The following is a 12,141-nucleotide window of genomic DNA, read 5'->3' on the forward strand; positions in this document are numbered from 1 at the left end:
ACTCCCCTTGTCAGGAACCGTTCGACTCGTGGCGGCAGGCCCGCTGCAAGTGGCGCCTGAACAGGGACTGAATATAGGGGTAATAGTGAGGAACACCGTGTGGCAAGGGCCCAGCTCATTGGAGCTAATCAGTGGATGCACGGTGAGCAAGGCACTGTCCCCTCGGTCGAGTGAGTGTGTGAGTGAGTGATAGCTCCACGACTTCGTGTTACGGAGCTTGATTGGGTCCTAACCTGCGGTTCCGGTTCTGTCATATGGCATAACGGCGACTGGGCTTTACAACCCACCAGGCCGGGGGATTATACCGGCGCGCCTCTAGCTAAGACGGATTTGGCCCCGCAAGGGACACGGCCAGAAGGACACCTGAGTGTTTTTTCTTTGTTTGAAAGAAGGGCCGAGTTAGGGAAAAAGGATGGGTCACGCCAGCAGCAAGGACCTGTATGTTAGAGGACTTAAGAAACTGCTTGCTGCTCGCGGCAGTCGTATGAGCCGAGAGCAGTTAGATAAATTCTTAGACTTTATAAAGGAAGTCTGCCCGTGGTTTCCTGAAGAAGGAACGGTCAGCCTGGAAACCTGGCAGAAAGTGGGAGAACAATTAAAGGATTTTTACACCGTCCACGGGCCTCAGCAGGTTCCGATTGAAACATTTGGACTGTGGACTTTAATCCGGGACTGTTTGAACCTTAAACATGAGGAATGCAAATTAGAGAAAGTAAAACAAGCCGGCAATGAGGAGGGAGGGGGCGCAAAGTTGTTAGAGGGAGTTCTTAAAGTTAACAAAGAGCCGGTTGCTCAAGAGTTTCCAGACGACATATGGGAAAATTTGAGCCCTAGAGACCAGGAAGAATTAGAGGATGAGGCTGCTAAAGATGATAGGGATAAATATCCTCCTGTCGTAGCTATGGCCCAAGAAAAGGGACCGACATCTGATGCTCTTCTTACTTTGTCGGAACAGATAAAAAAGATTCAGGGACAATTAATAGAGCTTAAGGTTTCAAATAGTGAAGGAAATGATCCTCGAGGCTCACGAGTCTCTTGCAAGGATCCTTGGAATCCGGGGAGAGAGGATCCCCCTTTCGATCCTTCTGCCCCGCCTCCTGAGAACCCCGGTATGTGGGATCCTCCGTGTGGGGGCGGAGCCCCAGAGAGTAGTTTCCAGGCTCTCGGCCTCACATAGAAAGGTGTTGGCTCAGGTAGTAAATGGCCAACTGTGATTGCATGGCCATCAGCTGTGGCTAGTTGGCCGTCAGCTGTAACCAGTGAGCCATTGGCCACGAATATAACTGCTGTGGCTACGCTAGGAGAGGGAAGGGAGAGAAAGAGAAGAAGGATGGGGCTAGCAAGAAGATGGCGGCTGGGCTGGCAAGCGTGGATGGCGGTTTGCGGACAGTGTGTATCCAGCCTCCAGTGAGAGTATAGTGACGCTAGAGAGAATATAGTGGTATGACTCCCCTACCTATGGCTCCGTGGGTGTTCTTTTTTGGCCTCACCATATCCTGCGTTCTTGTATGGGGAGCGGGAGCAGAGACCCCGCAGGCCGTCCCGCACGACAAATGGCGCAGCGAGCAGGGTCCCCCGCATGACGCATGGCGCAGCGAGCAGGGTATGGTGCCAGCCAAAGCTCTCCAAAGGACGGTGGAGCAGTTTGTGCGTGTGAACACCCAGTCTGAGGAAGACCAGGAGGAGCAGCTGCCGGAGACCTGGACCCCCGTGGAGGGGTGGGAGGACGTGGACAGTTCTCCCACCAGCACAGGAAAAGCCATGCAGCTGCTGCAGAGATGGAGCCCCGCGGAGAGGTGGAAAGATGTGGACGGTTCCCCAACCAGCACAGGCCGGAGAAAGCGAAGGTCGTTGCAGCCCTGTGGGCCGGGGAAGTTCCTGCTCAGGCAGCCCGGATGCAGGACTTATAGTCCCAGGAGGTAACGCTTGCTGAGTCCTTCGTGGGAGATGAGGGTGAGGTCAAGGTCGTCCCTCACTCCCAGGACAGCCCTGGTGAATGACTATGGACTATGGGGAATTGCCTTCCATCCCTAATTTAATGGACCGCTTGACTGTTTGTTTGGGAACTGTTGTTAGTGGAACTGGGGGATATTTGCTTTTGTCTCTTGACTGGCCGCCATTGAGAATATGTAAGCACCTTGATTGTGAGTCGCTGATGTTCCAGCAGGGTACCCTGAGAGGCACAGAGAGAGTGGCAGTGCGCTGAGAGGTCTGGCTGAGCCCTGAAGATACCCTGGCTGTGCCCAGGAAGTCGGGCTGTTCCCAGAGAGAGTAGTAGAGCCCTGAAGGTACCCTGGCTGTGCCCAGGAAGTCGGGCTGTTCCCAGAGAGAGTGGCGGTGCCCTGAGAGCCCTGGCTGTGTCCAGGAAGTGTGGCTGTGCCCACAGAGAGTGGCGGTGCCCTGAGAAGCCCTGGCTGTGTCCAGGAAGTGTGGCTGTGCCCACAGAGAGTGGTGGTGCCCTGAGAAGCCCTGGCTGTGTCCAGGAAGTGTGGCTGTTCCCAGAGAGAGTGGCGGTGCCCTGAGAAATCCTAGCTGTGCCCGGGGAAACTAGTGGTACCCTAAGAAGTCCAGGAAGTCTGGCAGTGCCCAGGAGTACTGGTGGTGCCCTGAGAAACCCTGGCTGTGTCCGGGAAGACAGGTGGTACCCTAAGAAGTCCAGGAAGTCTGGCAGTGCCCAGGAGTACTGGTGGTGCCCTGAGAAACCCTGGCTGTGTCCGGGAAGACAGGTGGTACCCTAAGAAGTCCAGGAAGTCTGGCTGTGCCCAGGAGTACTGGTGGTGCCCTGAGAAACCCTGGCTGTGTCCGGGAAGACAGGTGGTACCCTAAGAAGTCCAGGAAGTCTGGCAGTGCCCAGGAGTACTGGTGGTGCCCTGAGAAACCCTGGCTGTGTCCGGGAAGACAGGTGGTACCCTAAGAAGTCCAGGAAGTCTGGCCGTGCCCAGAAGCACTGGTGGTGCCCTGAGAAACCCTGGCTGTGCCCAGAGAGCTTGGCTGTGTCCAGGATATTGCATTCACCCCCAGGCTCCTCGCACAGGTCCCCTCGCGGAAGACACTTGTCGCGTAGATTGTGAGGCGAGAGCCTGTAGGGGTGGAGTGTGGGGGCGGAGCCCCAGAGAGTAGTTTCCAGGCTCTCGGCCTCACATAGAAAGGTGTTGGCTCAGGTAGTAAATGGCCAACTGTGATTGCATGGCCATCAGCTGTGGCTAGTTGGCCGTCAGCTGTAACCAGTGAGCCATTGGCCACGAATATAACTGCTGTGGCTACGCTAGGAGAGGGAAGGGAGAGAAAGAGAAGAAGGATGGGGCTAGCAAGAAGATGGCGGCTGGGCTGGCAAGCGTGGATGGCGGTTTGCGGACAGTGTGTATCCAGCCTCCAGTGAGAGTATAGTGCCGCCAGCGAGAATAAAGTGGTATGACTCCCCTACCTATGGCTCCGTGGGTGTTCCTTTTTGGCCTCACCATGTCCTGCGTTCTTGTATGGGGAGCGGGAGCAGAGACCCTGCAGGGTCTCCCGCATGACACTCCGTTACAGCCCCCTGTCTGGGAGAAGCCCACACAGCCTCCACCGGGTTATATCAAACCGGAATCCGATTCTTTTGTTGTGCGATCGCCACTTCAAATGGCTTGTGAACAAGCACATAGGCAAGGGGAATCTACGGAGCAGTTCGGGGTCTATCCTATTTTTGATAGAATTGACAGGAGAACGGGAGTCAGAGTTCGGCATTGGGAGCCATTTCAATGGAAGGAAATAAAAGAGTTAAAAGAGGCTTGCGTGCAGTATGGACCCATAGCTCCTTTCACCATGGCAATTTTAGACGCTTTATCAGGAGAGGCAACTCCCCCTGAGGATTGGAAACATATTGCCCATGCCTGCCTTTCTGGGGGCGATTACCTTTTATGGAAATCAGAATTTTATGAAAATTGCAAGAAAAAGGCTAATCAGAATGCCTTGCGGCGAGTCCCCATTACTTTTGAAATGTTAGCGGGCGAAGGGATATACGCTAATATAGAAAACCAAATGGGTTTTGCCCCGGGCGCCTATGCACAAACTTCTGTAGCAGCTAAAGATGCATGGCGAATACTGCCTGATACCTCCCGTAAAGAGGAGCATGTATCTCAAATAAGACAGAGACCTGACGAGCCCTTCCAAGATTTTGTGTCTCGCCTTACCACCGCAGCCGGAAGGATTTTTGGGACGTCAATTGCTACCCAGTCCTTTATAACGCAGCTTGCCTATGAAAATGCCAACTCGGCATGTCAAGCTGTTATTAGGCCAATTAGGAAGAAAGGAACCTTATCTGATTACATTCGCCTGTGCACTGATGTGGGCTCCTCTTTTACCCAGGGCATAGCAATAGCGGCTGCTCTTCAGGGGAAACCTATGAAGGAAGTGCTATGGCAACAGGCACGACTCAATGCAGGGAGTCGCTCTGGAGCTTGTTTTACTTGTGGAAAGAAGGGACATCGAGCGGCTCAATGCCCCGATAAGGGAGAAACAGGGATTGTAGCTGCTCCTGTTAAGAAACCTCCAGATGTTTGTCCTAAATGCAGGAGAGGGAAACATTGGGCTAATGAATGTAAATCTAAGACAGATAAAGATGGGAACCCGATTCAGGGAAACTGGGTGAGGGGCCAGCCCCAGGCCCCGAATCAGCAATGTTATGGGGCACCGCAGATCCCCGAACTGAAAGGGAGCGAACCTCAGAGAGGAAATACATCACAGATTTATTCCGCGCAACCCCAGGCAGCGCAGGATTGGACTTGTGTTCCACCGCCGACATCGTATTAACTCCTGAAATGGGAATGCAAGCCCTACCCACAGGGGTTTTTGGGCCGCTGCCGCCAAAAACCGTTGGGCTTTTATTAGGGAGAAGTGGTACGACCATGAAGGGAATTCAAGTTTCCCCGGGAGTTATTGATGAGGATTTTACTGGAGAGATTAAGATCATGGTTCATTCACCATTAACTATTTCCAATATACCTGCTGGAATGCGAATTGCCCAGTTAATAATTCTCCCTAGAATGAAAATAGGAAAGAACCAACAAAATCAGGAACGGGGGAATCGAGGCTTTGGTTCCTCGGATGTATATTGGGTTCAAGAAATAAAGAAAGATCGACCTGTTTTACAGCTTAAGATTGATGGGAAAGATTTTCAGGGACTTTTAGATACTGGAGCTGATGTATCTTGCATATCTGCGCAACATTGGCCATCTAATTGGCCGATGCAAAGTACGAGTACAAGCCTGCAAGGTATCGGTCAGTCTCACGCCCCACAGCAAAGTAGTAATTTGTTATCATGGCAGGATGATGATGGTCATCAAGGAACATTTCAGCCTTATATTATCCCCGGTCTGCCGGTGAATTTGTGGGGACGTGATATTATGAGCAATATGGGAGTTTATCTTTACAGCCCGAGTGTTCAAGTAACTCAGCAGATGTTTGATCAGGGGCTTCTTCCCAGGAAAGGCTTAGGGAGCGCAGGACAAGGACGTCAGGAACCTATTTCACCCAATCCTAATTTACAGAGAACAGGTTTAGGGTATTTTTCCCAGGGGTCATAGACTTACCTGTACTCCACCAAAAAACAGCAGAAGCAATTACTTGGAAATCTGATATGCCTGTGTGGATAGATCAATGGCCCCTTACTAAAGAAAAAATCTTGGCCGCTCAAGCGCTAGTACAGGAGCAGCTTGAACAAGGCAACATAACTGAATCAACCTCTCCTTGGAACTCACCCATTTTTGTAATTAAGAAAAAATCAGGGAAATGGAGATTATTGCAGGATTTAAGAAAAGTAAATGAAACTATGGAAGTTATGGGGGCTTTGCAACCAGGATTACCTCATCCCTCTGCTATACCAAAGGACACTTATAAAATAGTGCTGGATTTGAAGGATTGTTTTTACACTATACCTCTTCATCCCCAAGATTGTAAGAGATTTGCTTTTAGTATTCCTAGCCAGAACTTTCAGGAACCCATGAGGAGATATCAGTGGCGGGTTCTTCCCCAGGGCATGGCAAATAGCCCCACCTTGTGCCAAAAGTTTGTTAGTGAAGCAATTGATAACACCAGAAAACAATTTCCTTCTGTGTATATCATTCATTATATGGATGACATCTTGTTGGCTTGTAAGAAAGAAGGAATGTTGTTAGCTTGCTTTGTAGATATGAAGAAGAACCTTCTGGCCTCAGGTCTTATTATTGCACCAGAGAAAGTACAGAGAAGTGAGCCTTATGCTTATCTGGGATTTCAATTGTTTGCTCAACATTTTTCCCCTCAAAAGATAGAACTCAGAAAAGATCATCTTAAGTCTCTTAATGATTTTCAAAAACTGTTGGGAGATATTAATTGGCTGCGTCCTTCTTTGGGACTAACTACTGGAGATCTTAAACCATTGTTTGAAATTTTGAAAGGGGATTCTGATCCAACCTCTCCCAGGTCTCTTACTGAGCCTGCACGAGAAGCGCTCCTTAAAGTAGAGAAGGCTATCCAGGAACAACATGTTTCCTTCTTTGATTATGATAAATCTTTGGATGTGTATGTATTAAGTACTAAGCATACACCCACTGCAGTTTTGTGGCAAGAAGGGCCACTTAGATGGATACATCTTCCTGTGACTGCTCAGAAAAATCTCACTCCTTATTATGAATTTGTGGCTAGTTTAATTCAAGAAAGCCGCTTAGAAGCTAGAAAATATTATGGAAAAGAGCCAGATTCTATTGTTGTTCCTTTTACAAAAATCCAAATTCAAGGCTTGATGCAGTTTACTGATAGCTTTCCTGTTGCATTGGCTGGTTTTGCAGGAGCATTGGATAATCATTATCCCAAGCATAAATTGCTTCAATTTTTTCAGCATCATGCTCCTATTTTTCCTTCAGTTGTGTCACATGCTCCTCTTCCTGCTGTACCTAATATTTTTACTGATGGATCTAGTAATGGTGTAGCTGTCTATGCACTCAATGAAAAGGTCATCAATAGAGTGCAGACACCTCCAGCCTCAGCTCAAATAGTTGAGCTTCGAGCAGTTCATATGGTATTGCTTGATTTTGCTTCTCAGTCTTTTAATTTATTTTCTGATAGCCATTATGTGGTCCGTGCTATCCAAAATTTAGAAACAGTACCTTTTATTAGTACCAGTAATCCTGTTATCCAGGATTTGTTTTTTCAGATACAACAGGCCATTCAGCTGCGCTGTAAAAAATTTTTTATTGGCCATATTAGAGCTCATTCTAATCTTCCAGGTCCTTTGGCCTCAGGAAATCAAATTGCAGACACTGCTACTCAGCTTGTTGCCTTAACTCGAGTAGAGAAAGCACAAAAGGCTCATAGCCTCCACCATCAAAATAGTCAGAGCTTGAGATTGCAGTATAAAATTACCAGAGAAGCAGCACGTCAAATAGTAAAACAGTGTCCAGATTGTTCACATCTTCTGCCTGTGCCTCATTATGGAGTCAACCCCCGAGGCTTACGTCCTAATGACTTATGGCAAATGGATGTGACTCATATACCTGAATTTGGAAAATTAAAATATGTTCATGTCTCCATCGATACGTTCTCCGGATTCGTTGTGGCTTCTGTTCAGACAGGAGAAGCAACGTCACACGTAATTAGACATTGTCTTGCTGCATTTGCCATGATTGGAACTCCTAAAAAACTTAAAACAGACAATGGCTCATGTTATACCAGCAAAAAATTTGCTCTATTTTGCCAGCAATTTTCGATCAATCATGTTACTGGCATTCCTTACAATCCCCAAGGACAAGGGATTGTTGAACGTACTCATGGAACGTTAAAAATCAATTTACAAAAAATAAAAAAGGGGGAGTTATATCCCCTGACACCTCATAATTATTTGTCTCATTCTCTCTTTATTCAAAATTTTTTGACCTTGGATGCCCATGGTAAAAGTGCTGCGGAGCGCTTTTGGCATCCTTCTGCAGCCCCTCAGGCTTTGGTCAAATGGAAAGACCCACTTACGGGCTCTTGGCATGGCCCAGATCCAGTCCTCATATGGGGACGAGGACATGTATGTGTTTTTCCACAGGATGCAGAAGGCCCTCGGTGGCTGCCAGAAAGATTGGTGCGACATGTGGACCCTCAGCCCATTGATGATGCTACTGATGCTTTGCCAAGCGGAACCTGACCAGACGTATTGGGCCTATGTACCTGATCCACCAATCCTCCACCCCGCTGTGTGGGATGGTCCTGAGATTCCAGTTTATGTTAATGATACTAAGGCCTTAGGATTGCCTTCTGATGGACATATGAAACAGCATTTGGAAAATAATTTCACTTACAATGGCATAGGTTTGGGATTGCCTATTTGTATTGCAAAAAATAGCTCCATGATTGGGTGTTTGCGTAGTTCCCCTGTCATTATGCATATTCATGATTCTTTAATTGGATGGACTGTTCGTCTTAACATGCTAGGCGATTGGTCCGGAGGGCGCAAGATAAAGCTGCCCATCCCTTCATCACATCCATCTTGCAATAAAAGATTGAAACTGGATACTGAGACTGTTCCATGGAGAGCTTGTCCTGGTAATGATCCTGTTCGTTATGACATCCCTGGAACAGGCAGATATATTATTGATTGGTCAAGAAATAACCGGTCCGGATGGGCCCGTGAACTGATTTCTGGACTGTGGAATTCTGATACGCAGTATCCGCAAAATTCACTATGGAGGCTTATGGGAGCAATGGATAAGGTTGAAACCAGGCTCTCTCTGCCCATGAGGATTTTGGAAGACGGAACTAAGGAGTGGACTATTGTTACTGAGACTGTTAATGTATCTGCTTGTGTTCCTTCCCCTTATGCACTCTTGATTGGAAATATTAATGTATATTTTGTGGGAGATCAATTTAATGTGTCTTGTAATAATTGTATTTTGACTAATTGTATTTCTTGGGTACCTTTGGGGACCCAGGTTATGATACTTAAACAACCATCTTTTATTATGCTTCCTGTTAATATTTCTGGACCTTGGTATGCTGAAAGAAGTTTGCAGGTTTTAAAAGAAATTGAATATGCTTTGAGTAGACAAAAACGATTTGTTGGACTTCTAATTGCTGGAATTATGGCTTTGGTTACTATAATTGCAACTGCTGCTACAGCAGCTGTGGCTCTCTCTCAGACTATTCAAAATGCTCATTATGTTAATACTCTTTCAAAGAATGTTACCTTAGCCTTGGGAACCCAAGAGGCTATTGATGAGAAATTAGAACAGAAGGTGAATGCTCTTTATGATGCGGTTCAGTATATGGGAGAGGTCATTCAGGGTATGAAAGTTAAATTTCATTTAGAATGTCATCCGGAGTATCATTGGATTTGTGTTACTCCTAAAAAATATAATAATAGTCAGTATGATTGGAGTCGAGTTCGTTCACATCTTCAAGGAATTTGGCATGATGCTAACCTATCTTTAGACATGTTTCAGCTTCACGATGAAATTCAAAGTATGAGAGAAGCTGAACCTTTGAAATTTGATGCAGCTCAGGCTGCTTCTGAGTTTGTTAATGTTCTTAGGAGTGTTTTGCCCTCTATGCCTTATATTACTCATTCTGTTATAATATTTCTTACATTGGGCATCTGTGTCTGTTTGGTTCTGTGCCTACTCCCCATCCTCATTAGATGTTTTATCAGCAAAATGTTAGACTTACGAGCTGACATCCATCAGCTTGAGCTAAAGGCAAGCAATAAGACTCTCACCCCTGTGCATTTATGAGGGACGGGTTAGTCAATGACGGGCAAATACTTGGGAGCCGCTTCAACACCTAAGACAGGGCTTGTATTAATAAAATATGAGTACCAATGACGGGTAAGTTGAGGCAGGCGTCCTGGGATGCCTAAGACAGGCGCCGTCACCTCGCCATCCTGGCTGGATGGATTTTGTTCCTATAAAATAAAAAAGGGGGAGATGTGGGGAGCCATGGTTGCAGTTAACTTTAAAGCAGTTAACTTTAAAGCCTTAACAGAATGGCTCGGTTTATGCTTAACCTGTTTCCTCCCCCTGAGGCAATTATCTCTGCCTGCATCTGAAGAGAGCTTGCATGCTGCTCAGGAATGTGGTGGGAGTGGCCAGTTCCCAGAACAGAAGGCTGATGCCTATCAGGGCTATTGATAGGATAATTACATTTGGGAGTTTCAGTGAATTTTGTGTCTCCTGTGTTAAAGTTAAAGATTCACTGTTAACTAGATAATGCATTTTTGTACTTGCTAAACTGCACGTCCACAGAAGGTATAAATTCTGGGGACAAAATAAACTCAGCGTCTCCAGGAACACTGGGGTCCGCGATCGCCATCATCAAAGTGTGAGTGCCTTTTTTCATTCCCACTCCCCTTGTCAGGAACCGTTCGACTCGTGGCGGCAGGCCCGCTGCACCTTATATATGCTGCTTACAAGAGACTCACTTCAGATCAAAAGACACAAAGATCGAAAGACTGAAAGTAAAGGGATGGAAATAAAATTTTCATGAAAATGGAAACAAACGAAAAATCTAGAGTAGCAATACTTATACCAGTAGACTTTTACCAATACTTATACCAAAATAGACTTTAAAACAAAGGTTATAGGGCCGGCCCGGTGGCTCAGGTGGTTGGAGCTCCGTGCTCCTGACTCCGAAGGCTGCCGGTTCGATTCCCGCATGGGCCAGTGGGCTCCCGGCCGCGGGGTTGCCAGTTCATTTCCTCGAGTCCCGCAAGGGATGGTGGGCTCTGCCCCCTGCAGCTAGGATTGAACACGGCACCTTGAGCTGAGCTGCCCCTGAGCTCCCGGATGGCTCAGTTGGTTGGAGCGTGTCCTCTCAACCACAAGGTTGCCGGTTCGACTCCCGCAAGGGATGGTGGGCTGTGCCCCCTGCAGCTGGCGACGGCGGCTGGACCTGGAGCTGAGCTGCGCCCTCCACAACTAAGACTGAAAGAACAACAACTTGAGGCTGAGCAGAACCCTCCATGGCTAGGATTGAGGGGACAACGGCTTGGCTTGGGGAGGGGTCCTGGGGGTGCACACTGTTCCCCGGTGGAGTCCTGTTCCCCTTCCCCAATAATAAAAAAAAAAAATCTTAAAAAAAAAGAGTACCAGCAATAAAAAAAGAAAAAAAAAAGAAAGAGGAACTAATTAAAAACAAACAAACAAACAAACAAAAAAACAAAGGTTATAGCAAGAGACCAAGAAAGACCCAGTAATTCCATTTGTGGGTATTTATCTGAAGAAACCCAAAATGCTACTCTGAGGGGATATGTCTGTTGTAGCATTGTTTATAATGACCAAGATGTGGAGGCAGCCTGGGTGTCCATCGGTGGATGAATGGATCAAGAGGAGATGGTACACATATACAGTGGTATATTGCTCAGCCATGGAAGGGAATGTGTTCTTGCCGTCTGTGGTGGCATGGATGGATCTGGAGGGTATTTTGCTGAGTGGAGAATGTCAGACAGAGAAAGATAGATGAATTGTGACTATGCTTACATATGGAATCTAAAGAACGAAACAAACAAAAAACAAAAACAAACTCATGCAAAGAACATTTTGATGTTGGCCAGATGGGAGGGGTGTTGGGGGCATGGGTGAAAAAGGGGAAAGGATTAAGAAGTACAAATCACTTGTTACACAAATAGTCATGGGGATGTAGGGTAAAGCATAGGAAATTAAGTCAATAATATTTTAATAACTATGTATGGTGTCAGATGGGTCCTAGATTTGTTGGGATGATAGATGGGAGGGGGTTAGGGGCAGGGTGGAAAAAGTGAAGGCATTAAGAAGTACAAATTAGTAGTTACTAAATAGTCATGGGGGTGTAAAGCAGAGCATAGGGAATATAGTCAATAATATGGTAGTAACTATGTATTGTGCCAGGTGGGTACTAGACTAGTCAGGGGGATCACTTCTTAAATTGTATAAATGTCTAACCATATGCTGTACACCTGAAATTAATATAAAATAATTTTGAATGTCAACTATAATTGAATAATTTAAAAAAGGGGGGGAAGGTGAAGGGGAATAAGAGGTACAAATTTTCAGGTATAAAACAACTAAATCATGGGGATGTAACGTACAGCATGGGGAATATAGTCAATAACACTGTGATAGTGTGACAGTGTCAGATGGCTGCTGCGCTTATGGTGATCACTTCTTTAGGTAT

At 46.7% G+C, this 12,141-nt stretch overlaps 1 protein-coding gene across 1 annotated transcript; it reads left to right on the plus strand.

The window, feature by feature from the left end:
• Positions 1-7,272: 7,272 nt before the first annotated feature.
• LOC148756439 (endogenous retrovirus group K member 6 Env polyprotein-like) lies at positions 7,273-10,304 on the plus strand. The gene has a single exon (XM_088801875.1). It carries the CDS (start codon positions 7,893-7,895, stop codon positions 9,723-9,725), a length of 1,833 nt encoding a protein of 610 aa, XP_088658001.1. The 5' UTR covers positions 7,273-7,892; the 3' UTR covers positions 9,726-10,304.
• The last annotated feature ends 1,837 nt before the right edge of the window (positions 10,305-12,141 follow it).

The sequence above is a fragment of the Rhinolophus sinicus genome, chromosome 12 (assembly GCF_057876585.1).
Source record: "Rhinolophus sinicus isolate RSI-liver-muscle chromosome 12, RSI-T2T, whole genome shotgun sequence".
Taxonomy (NCBI): domain Eukaryota; kingdom Metazoa; phylum Chordata; class Mammalia; order Chiroptera; family Rhinolophidae; genus Rhinolophus; species Rhinolophus sinicus.